The sequence below is a fragment of the Echinops telfairi genome, unplaced genomic scaffold (assembly GCF_000313985.2).
Source record: "Echinops telfairi isolate 266 unplaced genomic scaffold, ASM31398v2 ScPeMD7_7420;HRSCAF=8458, whole genome shotgun sequence".
Lineage (NCBI taxonomy): Eukaryota > Metazoa > Chordata > Mammalia > Afrosoricida > Tenrecidae > Echinops > Echinops telfairi.
Window position 1 is genome coordinate 40,187,280 of NW_022111320.1, and position 14,233 is coordinate 40,201,512.

The 14,233-nt window shown below is 39.8% G+C and overlaps 1 protein-coding gene across 1 annotated transcript in view; it reads right to left on the bottom strand.

Moving 5' to 3' along the window:
* The window catches only part of KCNH8 (potassium voltage-gated channel subfamily H member 8), a 420,233-nt gene that overhangs the window by 243,569 nt on the left and 162,431 nt on the right, over positions 1-14,233 (bottom strand). The window contains exon 3 of the mRNA XM_004704022.2: positions 7,335-7,466. Within this exon, the coding sequence (XP_004704079.1) occupies positions 7,335-7,466 (132 nt within the window). The remainder of the gene's footprint in view (positions 1-7,334; positions 7,467-14,233) is intronic.

Genomic DNA, 14,233 nt, shown 5'->3' on the forward strand with positions numbered 1-14,233 from the left:
AGCTGTAAAACACACACACACACACACACACACACACAACTGTCCTTTCCCAGTCTCCGTTATCACTAGAGGTGTCTGTGGTGTGACAGAAGTCTGGTCAAGGGCATATTGATGGACATCTCTGGCAGGAAAGGGAGGACAGGGGGGAGGTGTTCCTTCTTGCATCAAAGGCACAGCTTCAAAGGAAGAGGCCTTTGCCCTTCTTTTCTGCTTCACTCTTCTTTATTGTCTGCACCACAGGCATGAGTTGTGAAGGTGCAGCCCGAGTCCAAGCCCGAGGATGAAGCAGCATATTAAGGACAGAAGCTCAGAAAAGGCAAAGACTGTGTGCGCACCAGCAGTCCCATTCCAACTACAGGCTGTGCGATGCCAGTCTCTGCAATGGTGCGTGCTGCGCAGTCGATTCCAACTCAGAAGGACCCCAGAGGAGAGAGTGTGACTGACTGACCCCAGGGTTTCCTGTGCTGTAATCCTCTGGAGCAGGTTACCAGGTCTCCGTCTTCCCCTGAGAGTTCAAACTGCCGATTAACAGCTGGGCATTTACTCATGGTACTGCAGAGCTCCTTGTGAGAAAAATAAGCCTTTATTGCTTAAGGGTCTGTTCGTTATGTTTTTGTGGTTCTTGTTGCTAAATGCAATTCATGTCTGATTTTTCAGAACAGCCATTCTTTACTATTATTTCTTTCTGAAGCCATTTAGTAACAAGAAAGAAAAGCCCGATGAAATAAAACACTTCTGTCGGTGAACTTACAATGCCAACTTGCTGCTGACGGCCCAAAGTGAGGCTGCCCAGAAATTGCATTTCATTTGAGCGCTGATTTGTATCACCACTGACACTAAGGTGAAACACATCAGCCCCTAAATCCTCAACAAAGTGACCACTTTTTCCAAAGTGTAATAGAAATTTCCCGTTTCTGGGATAATTTATGACGCTGTTGTCACATAATGAATAACATCGTGTCAACCATCATTCCAAACCAAACCTGGGGCACTCTACAAGAAATAAATAAAAATAACGGCCCTGAGCAATGTGCTTGGAAAACCAAGGCTTGGATTACTATACTCAACCAGTTTGAATGGAAAAACCCATTAGCATAATGAATGAACTACTGTGGGAAAAAGCTTAGAAAATCGAGACACCTGGGCTGAGTCAGAGAAGAGGAACTGTCAACAGAAACTAAATGCTATCACCTATGTATAGGAAATTCAAAAACATTAATTAATCAGTAAGTATTTCATCAGTTTGTGCTGTGTGCAAGGTTCCGTACAAAATGCAGAGATGTGCGAAGAATTACACCAGCTTGAATGTACCAAATGGAGAGAGAAGGACACGATGATGGAAGTCGATCCATCAGTATGAGTAGAGTGAGAGAATGCGATAAGCAGCAGGGATGGTCTCATTTAACGGAAAGATGCCTCCTATTTGCTGGAAGGTGAGAGATAAAAGTGGATTGAGAGTGGCCTTCCTTATAAGATGATTCCTAGAGAATTTGATTTTAAATGCGCATGAGTTACTTCCATAAACTAGGGGCAATGGTGGTTCAGTAGTAGGATTCTCACCTTCTATTTAGAGACCTGAGTTCGAGTCCCAGGCAAGGAATCTTCTATGCATCCACTACCTGTTCTGTCAGTGGTTACTTGTGTGTTGCTATGATGGGGAACAGGTTTCAGCTCAGAGCTTCCAAACTAAGAGGAAAGTTCTCTAGTAAATACTTCTGAAATCTAACAGAAAACACGAATTTCAAGTGTGAAGTCTTCAACTGATTCTGGGATGGTGCAGAACTCAGAACTCGGTAGCTTTCATTCTGTTGTGTCTCGGGTCCCCATGAGGAATTGGCCGACTTTAAGGCAGCTCAAAATAACACACAAGCTTAGAGGAGGAAGTGCTATGATCTTTGTCTCCTCTTGAAAGAAGTTGTTGGATGGATTTCTCTGGTTTCACTCCCAGCACTTTCCAGTGACTGCTTGACAATCGTCATTCAGTGACCTTTCGTTGATAAAATTCAATGGACATATCCCTGCCCTCATTTTATCTCTACTCACTTATCTTGGTTCATCTTCAATTTCTCTGTCTCCTGTACTGACATTCTTCTACCATTTTTTAAATTTTACCTGCTGTGGGTTCCTGACACTGGCCTCAGTTTCTCTTCTCTCATCCTGAAGTTTTTTTTAGTAATCCTGAAGAATCTCATCCATGGGTCTTTCTTAAATCACCATCAATAGTTTTCAAGTCTGTGTCTCCAGTCTCCCTCCCGACCCACATGCTCACCTGTCATCAGGATATCCATGGACTCAAGCTCCATATGTCCTCTACTGACTTTATCGATATCCTTCTGGGATTGGTTGCTCCTTTGTATCCCTTGTCTTGATTAATGGCACATTAATAACATCGCCCCAAACAAAACCTGGGCTTCATCCTTTACTCCTTTTCCTTCTATCCTCATGTTCAAGGCCTGTCTGTTGGGCCAATGAAATATATCTCCAGATCAGGAAAAATGTATCTCCATACTAACTCTTCAGAATAACAAAATATAATCTCTCATTTTCATACCTTTCCTGCCTGTTTAACGGCGAACTTCAACTTTCTGACTCTTGTACTCTACTTCAAAACAAGTCAAGTAAGTACTTGCTATTATACCACCCGACATTAATATCAATTCTTTTCAATCTATCAAGCAATTTCCCTTTGAAGATTCTTTCAGTATCATCTTTCCAGTGAATCTCTCCTTGACTCTACTCCAATTCTCCCTGATACTACTCTAGTTTGTTCCCATCACTGGGAAGATTTTATAATTTTCACCAGTGTCCTACTCATAGCAACTGAGATACAGCTTCTGAGGCTGTAAATATTCTTGGAGCAGACAGCCTCATGCTTCGCCTGCAGAGCAGCTGGAGGGTTGGGACCACCATACTTGTGGATATCAGCCCAACATTTAACCAACAGGACCAACTACAATAGACTGAAAACACTGGTTTACGAATCGATTTCCTCCATAAGATCATAAGCTTTGTATATGGGGGATGGGGCATGGGTGGGGGGGTGGGGGGAGTGGTGGTGGTGGTAAGAAATAGACCATAGGGTGTGGAGTTTGATTGCCTGAGTATAAAACCGAATTCCACCATTATAAGTGTACTGTAAAAAGAAGTAAATGAGATCGCCTATGGGACGCACTTAACACGAAACAGAAACTTAATCACCGGTAGCTATTATTATAAAATCGATAGACCATAACCATCATGATCACAACCACGTGTACTGGTCACCCTCTCTATAAACAAATGTAGGTGCTATCTATGATTACCCCATTTTACCAATGAAGAAACTAAGTCTCTGAGAGGTTGAATTGCATGTCTGAAGCTCAACAGTAAGCAAGAAAGCCAGGGTTTGAAAGGTTTAGAAGATTTAAAGCCTATTGACTCCATTTTTGAGATCTCTAGCCCAAAACAGAGTGTCAAGTGAGTGTTCAATCAAGATCTGTTGAGTAAATTAATCCATTATTATCAGTTCTTTAGAATTAAAATATTTCTTACGGAGGTGAACAGGGTCTCATTAAACTCACACAGTGATGCCCACTGTGAACACAGAAGTCAGAGAGGTAGGTACACAATGTTTTGGGAATGAAAGTAAAAGATATGTCCGCCCCCCAAGAAGTTATTTTAAATGTTGGCTAAAAAAAATCACCAGGTTTCTGCCAAAACTTCTTTCTCTTTTCCTCCTTCACACTCACATGTAACCACATACAAGTTATGAAATTTGCAAAAAGTAGTTTGCATGCATGTGAATCTTCCATTAGTGCTGCTAGTAGAACCATCTTACAATGCATCTTTCCTTGGCCTTTTCTGTAGAAGATCAGGCTAGCTTCTCTGTTTTCAAGTAAAAACCAAGGCAAGGCCAAGGTTAATCACTGCTTTTTATTTTTAAAGTGAAATCCACACCATTAACCACTTTTAAATAAGGGTCCACTAACTGCGTTTTAGTAAGTCATCAACACAAACCTTAAATCCACAGCACGGATGGGCACGAGTGACACTTCCAGCACGCATGACCGCGGCACTGAGTCCAAGTGAAGCTACGTGCCTAGTGAGAGCGTTTCCAAGGACTATACTACAGTCCGGCTCCAGTCCTTAGTGTCATTGTCATGATTTTCAAACACATATTCAAATTTGAAAGAATAACAAATGTCGAAGTTTTGCCTTTCCTGCAAAATAGGACTCCAATTGGTGAATACAAGGTGTTTTAAGTGTGGGTCAAAAAGCAACAAATATACATTTAACTATTTTTCACTGTAAATTTATAACCATGGTAACATAGTACGCTACCTCTCTAAAAGTACTACATACACTGGAGGAACCTTTAAACTAAGCTAGTAACTGAAAATAAATATGTTTTTGAAGGTTTGGTATATACTAGAAATTACATTTTATTTCATATGAAACAATATTTATTTGATAAACAAGATCATTACATTCTGAAAAGAAAGTAACTTGCTACTATGTCAGCATTTTAAAATCATATTTTATATAACATATATAATTAGTGAAACTCTGTATTGTTGGATTTTTTTCCTAAAACCCTGCTAACTTGCCCATTAAGATCCCTGTCGTTGATTTGTCTCCAACCAATAGTGACCCTATAGGACAGAAGAGAATTGCTCCCTCGAGTTTCCAAGACTATATCTTTAAGGGAGCAGACAGCCTCATAGTTCTCTGGCTGTTGGGTTTGAACCACTGAGTTTTTGGTTAGCAGCGTAACATTTACACCACTGAGCTATCTGAGCTTCTTGCATCTTGGCACAAATAGGAGACTGTTTTTAAACCTAATTGAAACCTATCAAGCTAAAACTGCTTTTGAGATAGACCTCCAGGTGGAGGCAATTGTTCTTGGCTTCATGGTGGCAATCAGATGCCATTACACTGATTTTCTACTTGTAGGGACCCTCTGTAACAGATTAGAGCTGTACTATAAAGTTTCCTTGTTTGTAATCTTAGGAGATCCAATCACCAGGTCATTCTCCCAGGGAGCTGCTGGAGAAGTGGTGACAAATAACCAATGAGGTACCAAGATTATTCTTCATCCCCACACTAGGGAAAGAGGAGGGTTTAATCTGATTGAATTGGGAAGAGCACACAGAAAGAGCTCCAATTTTCACCAATTTTTTGAAGCCCCCTGGCATATACTTCACTCTTTTTATCCTGCCATCCTCCATTCTGGAGTTTTCTCTCCCAAAGACGCACAGGAACCCCTAAGACACCAGGTGGTTCAATTGTTGGCATACAACTGGGAAGCCTGATCCTCAACTGCAAAGGAAGTCCGATTTATTAAACTGTGCCATTTGTTTATTTTTTTAATTAAAAAAAGCGTGCCATTTGAAGGAATAAAATCCACATATTTCTTTCTAAGGATAGTTTTAGACTTTATCTATGTAGATGAAGAAGCTTCAAAAGCTTGGGGGGAAATCCTAATTTAATTCCAGTTTTCTATCAAGATTTTGAACCCTCTATGTCCATGTGTATATGTGCTTGTATATAATATGCATATATTGGATCATGTTCAAATAATGCTTGCCTTCTTTATTTCTATAATATCAAAGGGAAGGGTAAAAATGTAACAAAAGCGACCCATCCTGATTTTCAAAATTTCTGTCATTGGACAGGTATAGCACTTTCTCTAATATCCAAGTACTTATTATTGTGAGATTGTTCTTCCTTGAATATGTAAAATATGCCACACTAGTCATGCAAATGCATAGGAAACAGTCATGCATTTGCAAGCATTTTAATAAATGCCATGAGGCTGGGCATAAAACCATGATAGTACTTCAATTGTGTTGTCCTTTCAGGAGATATTTTATTTTTAAGCTGGAATAAAATAACCTATTCCCCCAAAAGGCGATTTGTTGAGACGTCAAAGAGTGTTACAATAAATATCTTGGAGGTCCTAGTTGGTGCAACAAATTAATGTCTTCCACTGTTAGTCAGATGTCTCTGCGTATATTCAAGTCTCTTACCTTGGCAGCTGAACGTGTTATTTATTTGCACCAAAGAGGGACTCCAATAAGGAACTAAAACAAAATAAAACAAAACATGCCACAGCCATGCAGTAGATTCCAACTCATAATAACTCTATAGGACAGACTATAACTGCCCTTATGGCTTCTAAGGCTGTAAATCTTTACAAAGCAGCCAGCCTCCTCCTTCTCCTGCAGAGTGGCTGCTGGATTTCAATCCCTGCCCTTTCGATTAGCAGCCCAATACTTAATCTACACCAGGACTCCATATAGTGAGCTTACGACACAGGAAATCCCGATAATGATAACTGATTTTTATCTGATCACCAGAATATCTAAACCCATCTCTATTTTTAAAACACAAGATTAGAACTTGCTTCAGTGTTAATTTCTCAACCTTAATCAAAAATGTCAGTGGCTTCTTAAGGAGCTATAAACATTTTCTATCATGTAAGCAACATAAAGCCTCAGAAAGAATCCTTTGAAAATACTTTTTCTAATTATTTGACTGTATCTTTCACTAGGTACTGTTTTATAATAAGAGGCATAAACATACATTTATTTACAATATTCCATTCTAATAATACTGAAACGATGGCTATCCAGTCACTTCTGATTCATAGCAACCTAGTTAGGACGGAGTCTAATGGTTCCTATGGTTTCCATGGCTGTACATCTTGCTAGAAGCAGATGGGTCATTCAACCTGCCAATCTTTTACCGAGCAGCTGAGCGCTCCCACTCACCAGGGCTCCTCATTCCCTTAAACTAGAGTTCATAATTTTGTGAATAAAATGAAGTTTTCTATTACTATGTTTTGCGTTTCCATACTTCACATGAAACCATGAGAGACCTACCGCATATACTCAAATATAAGCTGAGTTTTTTTCTCCCATGCATTTTTAATGCAGTTTTTGTGGTGCAATTAGGTGCCTTGGCTGATATTTGGGTGGGCTTGTACTGGAGTATATACAGACTTTAACCACATCGTTTTGGCCTTACTTGTTAACATCAGTTTTTCCCTAGGTAGTATAAGTCCGTAACAGTCTGATCGATTGTTTTCTCATCCTCATCCTATTTGCATAGGCATGCGAACTTCTGGTTCACGTCAAATGAGTCCTTATTACAAAGACAATAGTGCAATTTCATTTGTGTCTCTGTGATTTTGGAACAGGCTCAGCTCATCACCAAACGCTGACTGCTAAAAGTTATGAATATTTATCAGTTCCGGTTATGAAAAAGACAATTTTTTTTCCTCCTAGAATTTTGGAGTCAACAATTTCAAAATGTTACTCCATCTGTCAATGTTTTCTGAAAACAGTACAAACCTTCTTTTTTGTCTTCGGGAGTAATCTTCACTTTTGTGTCTGTTATGTCTTTGAATGAGGCCAGAAAAAGTACCACATCTCCTTTCTCGTTCTTTATAGGAACAATATCCAATAGGCACCAAAATGGAAACCCTGTAAGAGTAATGAAAATACAAGTCAACCACTGCCTGTAACCCGGCCTCCCCCCCCCCCCCCCCTTCGTCTCCATCCTCTCATAGGATAACCACCATCATTTCTGGTACAATGAATACAGTCACTATAGTTTTCTGCCATCCGAGAATTGCTCCTAAAAATCTTTTTTTTAAATGTCAATTTTTAGATTCTATAAAAAGTCTAGCCTAGATACCTATCTCCTCCATTCCAAAGGTAATGTTGTCTATGAAAGGAAGGCAGTATTTTTAAGTAATAATACTGTGCTGACAAATTTTTGCTTATGTCATTCAAATCATATGTTTGATGTTGCTCATGGGGAAGCCGTCTACCTGATGAATCATTGCCCTGCCTCATCACAGCCCACCAAACTCCCCCCAAAACAAACTCACTGCCATTGAGTCAATGCCAACTCATAGCGACCCTATGGGACAGGGTAGAACTGCCCCTGTGAGACTATAAATGTTCATGGGAGTAGAAAGCTCAGTCTTTCTCCTTAGGAGTGGCTAGTGGTTTCAAACTGCGGACCTTGGAGATTATAGCCCCACACGTAACCACTACTACACTAGGGCTCTTTCACAGCAGACACTGGTCCTAAAAAATAATATCTGATTTTTATGAATTTGTTAAACACTTATGTAGTAAATTTAAGAATCAATGATTGGGGTTGGGGGGGTGATCATTGAGTGTCTATGAAAAGGAGTCATCTTAAAAGGATTATAAACACCAAGTTGGGGGAGGATGCATAGCCATTTCAATTTTTATACTTAGCTGGAAGGTTGCAAATTGGTACATCCACTTTAACAAGGATTTGGCAGTGTGAAGATACATTCACACTGAGCTACAGAATGCACCATTATTTGAGCAATGCACAATTACATGCACCCAACATAGGTATATGTTATGATTTTCACTATGCTGTAGACCATGTACATAAATGATGTCACCTGTTTCTCCAGAACCTTCTGATAGTTTCAAAGTCATGTGTGACTTTGTTCTTTTTCCTTTGACCCAGACCACACACTTCCTTTCATTCATGTGCCTCAATATCTAGGTCTGTGATCTCTAAGGCATGGAAATCCTACTTTAGTACCCCACTTGCCAGACTCAAGGGCACCTTGTCTCTAACCACAGTTCTCCTGAGTCTCAAGTCCTTCTACATTCAAATTAGTGGAAAACAAATGAACGCCCCCAGTATTGAGACAACACATCAGTTCTCTTATCTGGGACTAAAGGAGAAGCCTTATAAATGAGCTGGCAGCTTGGTTTCTATTTCAGTTTATCTACAGCCACCCTGTCAAGTTGGTAGCCTTTTCTGTTAATGCTGTAGCTACGAGCAGGGGTCAATCAGGCCAAGCTATCCATCAGATCCCAGAGTGACGCAATACAATACTAGTGGTCATGGTATGACGCTAACATTTTAAAACATCTTTTTGTCAATCACCTTGCAAAAACTGCACCCCAATCAGAACACAAGCTATTAATTTTCCAGAAAATCCTTTTATCTGTGCACTTAGACCAGCATCATTATTGTCTTGACTGAGCCTGTGTGCCGAAGCACCACAGTATTTTGGCAAGGGGGGAAAAGCATAAAATGAGGTGAAAGCCAAGGAAATAGCTGTGGTGGAAATACTCTCTAATCAGTCTGGCTGCACAGATGTCATTTTGCATCATATCCTGGAAGAGTGGAAAGACACCTCGATCTGGTAACTTACACCGGGATGTGATCTTAGATATTTTATACATTCAATAAAACATTATTAACATTGGCTCCTCTAAACGCAAGCCTTGTAAGGATCTGGTACGAACTAAGCTGATGTCTACCTCTCCATTACCTATAGAACAACAATCATACACACACACACACACACACACACAGGTTTCCTAGCAAACCAGGGAAAGAGGCATATTAAACGTGATTTTCTCCTCCTCTGCTTCTCTCCCTTCTTCTTTCAATTGTTCCATCAGATGTTCAACAGCCATACCATTAGGCACCTTTCCAAAGTCAACAAAACATATGTTCCTCCTTTGGAAGGAGTGGGATAAAGGACAACAGCTATTAGTCAGACTGCCCACCTGAATCTCTATCTTCCAAAACTCTTTATCCGACCTCACTTTTTTTCTGAACTTTCCCAAGTCTCTCCCCCGAGGCTCTGACAACATCTTGACCCTTGTGCAACTAATATTTCAGGACGACTCCTTAGGATCTGGCTTTCTTGCTCTTGCCAGGGCACCCAGTTGTTCATGAAGAGTAATTCAGCTGCAGAACAATAAACCTTCTTAAGTTTAAGGCACGAGGCTGCAGGGCCTCAAATGCAGAGAATCTTCAAAGGTACTTAAAAAATAGCAGGTGGTTTTGAAGAAGTGAGGTTGGAGGGCAGAAATGTTCTGTCAAATTTAACTCTTTCTGTATATAGCAGCAGTAATTACCATGTGGAGCTGGCAAGTGCCACAACATTGAGGCTCTGCCAAGATTTGAGTTAATAGCACCTTTGATTCCCATAGATAAGCACAAATGATGGGGCGAAAATAAGGTTTATACCCTATATGGGAAGCTTTATTTTTGGAACTGAAATAATAGTTCCATAGAGTTTAATCTGGTGGAAAGCTCCATTATCTCCATTTCAGTCCTTCTCTTTTTTTTTTTTTTACTCTGTGTAGGAAATAGGTGTGTAGAAGAATTTGAGTGGCTAATATTTATAATTTAAAGAGGACTTATATGTTTCCCAGACAACACAGAAGATACTATATTTGGCAATAACTTGAAAACAAGTGATAGCTTAGTACCCAATACAAGATTGATCACAAGAAGGATGAGAATATCATGTGGGGAAGGGGAGAGCCAGTGACGGTGACAGATACCCTGCAGTAAAATGGATGGGCACAATGAACTCAGACAAGAGACATGCTTAAACATCCGAGACCAGGCAGCTATATGCCCAACATCTCTAGGTTCAAAGTTTAACAACCTAATGTAGGATAGTATACATTAAATTTTAGAAAACCCAAATTAAGTTGCCTTACTCTCTTAATGACACATCGTGATAGAATTTAAGTCATATTTCTCAGTGCTACTTAATGAGATAGTGACAGTATTGCCAGGTTTTAGAGAGTAATCAAGAGATATACAAAGAAACGTCTCAAAATTGTGGGCAAGTCCATATCTGTTCATTTCATTTTTCCATGGGCATTTTGAAGTCCTCACATATATTCAGACAGGGTTGGGGAAAGAGCTGCAGGTGTGTAAAGACAGGCAATACTAATGGCATTTGGGTTGTGGACGAGTGTCCGAAGCAGAGTGGTGCCGTGATGGGGGTCCCAACTAACTCGCCCACCAAACTCCCAGCTGTCCCTCCTCTTTATCTGTTTTGCTACCGCCTTGTTTTGACCTTAATCATTTCTCACTTGCTCTTCAAAAGTGTTCTCCCTCTTGCTTCTAGTCTTCTTTTCTGCTTTAAAAATAGAGGGTGCTGCTTAAAAATTCCCAATGGCTTTGCACTGCTTACAGAATCATTAGTATACAATTCTAGACTTATTAACATAGAATATCTATTTTCAAGTACCTAGAAATGGAACTAAGGTTCCGAGAAGGAGATTGGAAAGGTAAAAAGAAGTTCTACATTAAAAAAGAAGGAAAAGTCCCTTGGAATCTCGAGAGTGGCATGGAAAACAAGCAGCCTCCTAGCAGCCTCGCCAGCACTTCACGGTGCTGTGTGTTGCATGCATGATTTCAGTAATGGTTCTTTGGTAAATGCATCACTGTATCTGACTTGGACACCTCTGCTGGGCTCTATAAGGCAGTCCAACCATGTTGTAAGGCTTTGTTAGTCTCCCTGACTTTGCTTAGTCCTTTTGTATCTTTCCTGAGTAAACACCCATCCTTCAAATTCTCCAGGATACTCATGAACTTAAGTAAAGGGCACTGTAATGTCCTGGCATCTTGTAGAGCAGATTGGTGCCCGGAGGAATTAGAAGGAGACAAAAGCAAGAAACATCCCTGAACAATAGATTTTTTAAAAATCTCATGCCACCGAGTCAATTCTGACTCATGGCACCCCTATACAACAGAATAGGTCTGCCCTCCTGGGGGTTTCTGAGACTGTAAATATTTACAGGAATGGAAGGCCTCCCAAGGAGCAGTAAGTCATTGTGAACTGCTAACCTTGAGATTCGCAGCCTAATAAGTTCCCCACTGTTCCATTAGGGTGGCAGATAAACTCAAAACAAAACAAACAATCCTCATTGTCATTGAGTGAACTCTGACACACAGCAATGCTACAGAAAAGGACAGAATTGCCCCTGTGGGTTTCCAAGACTGTAACTGTTCACGAGAGTAGAAAGTCACATCTTTTTCTGGTGGAACAGCTGCAGAACTTGAAACGCTGAACTTGTGGTTAGCCACACAGCTCGTCACATAACACACCACCAGGGCTCCTTGGGAAGGAGATAAGGACCACTTAAAGTCAATATTTAATGAACACGAGGTCTTCCTAAAGCAGTGTGGTTTAATTTTTATGCATAGAAAACAGACTGACCAATGATATGATAGACATCATATGAATAGTGGTATATTATGGGATTATTCTTCCTTTTTTTTCTTATCCATATTTCCAATTTTCTAGAATCAACATGGAGGAACATAGAGTGAGATTCAGGCAAGTCTAACAGTTTTGGATAAGAAAGGTAAGATGTCCAAGACGAAGATTTGAAGACTGATGACATTATGGTACGATATAACTGGGGAGATTCATTTCAAATGCCCTTCTTGATTAAAAGATATGTCCCCACAATATTCCTTTCAAAATAAGAAAAGTTCTACATGAAGAATCAGAATAGCTACAGAATCAACTGAGCAGCACACAACACCAACATCAAGTAGTATACACTGTTCTACATGTTTTCCATGTATTTGTATCTACACTGCTTACTGATTAATATTCTACCAAACTAAACTCAATTTTACAATGATGGAAATTGAGACATTTAACAACTTCTTGAAGGGTCATAAGCGTTAATGAATGTCAGAGATGAGAATTTGCATACAAGTCTAAATTTAATTTTTAAATATTACTTTAATATATTATTATAAGAATGATACAGAAAGCACATGAAAAACCCAGGGTGTATAATGTTTGCAGAACTTAGTTTAATCCCATTTATTTATCTTTTCTACTAATGCTAGAGGGAATAAGGATATATATAAGAGAAAAGTGAAATCTTTCAAAAATCAAAAGTTATGCTCTTAAACACAGAATAAGAGTAGGTAAAATTTCTATTTGACACAAGATAATGCTACTTTAGTTCAAATGGAAACACATCTTTCGAATAAAATCCAAACTAGCTGCCATCAAGTTGATTTTGACTCATGACAATTCCATGGATGTCAGAGTAGAATTGTGCTCCTAGGTGTTCAATGGATGATTCTTAGAAAGCAGATTCTCAAACTTTTCTTCTGAGAAGTATCTAGGCAAATTCTAACCTCCAACTTTTCAGTTAGCATCTGGCTATGCTTTCAATTGGACCATTCAAGGATTCCTTGAATAGGAACACAAAACAAAATCCACTGTCATCAAGTCATTATTAGTATAAACAAACAAACAAAATAGCCCCTCACGGCCAATGAGTCATTTCCAACTTGGGTCAGTTACATAATCTCTTGTCAATTTGCGTAAGGGATGGATTCTAGCTACCAATCAGGAGGCAGCTTGATGACCTCATCTGGAGGCACTATGGAGATAAATAGCTCATTGGGGTTATAAAAACGTTCTGCTTCGTATTCCTATAACATGCTACATAGAGCTACACTAGAGCACTGAAGGTGGAGGAGCCACGTAGAGACCTACGCCAGCACTGAGTTGCTTACACCACTATTGGATCCATAAGACTTTCCACTCACTAGCCTGTGATCTTCTGCATTCGGTGTCATTTCATGTGTTGTGTGAGTCTGAAGAGGAATTTATAGATGGGTAGCAGACATATGGACTAATATAGGACTTATGGACTTGATCTGGACTGAACTAAGATGTTTTCTCAATATTCAATTGCTCTTGTATTTAGAGTTCGTTCTTATATACATATGAGTCCCGCTGGATTCGTTTTTCTAGTCTACCCAGACTAACACACAGCTCAAAGAGACCCTATGGCTCAGGACAGAACTGCTTCTGTGGGTTTCCAAGACAGTAACTCTTTCAGGGAGTGTGAAGCCTTATGTTTCTCCTGAGGAGCCGCTGGTGGGTTCATCCTGCTGAGCTTGCTTTTAGCTTGTAACCACATGGTGCTCATTCTAAAGTTCTTTGTGTGCCCAGGAGACAATGAAATCAGAAAGTGACCACTGAGGCTGTTTTTAGTCCCCATGTTCATGCAAAGAAAATATATTCATATATACTTCATAATTACAGTTTCTTAGTTGCCTAAATTGTTTAGGCTTTTAGCACCATAGCCTGACCTTGTTCTCTAAACCTTTGCTGTGCTCCTCTTCCAAGGATATATTTGTTTCTTGCTTTCCTAGGAGCCTTAAGAAATGGTGATGTAGGTATCAGGTATCAAAAGATCCCAAACAAACAATTATATTGATGGGACAGAGGAGGTTTGGAGTGGAGATCCAAAGCCCATCTGTAGACAATTGGACATCCCCCCACAGAAAGATTACAAGGAATTACAATTCAACCAGGGTGCATTATAACACAGATGAAATACACATCATTCCAGCACCCAGTTCTACTTTACAAATGCAGCTAGACCGGAGTGGA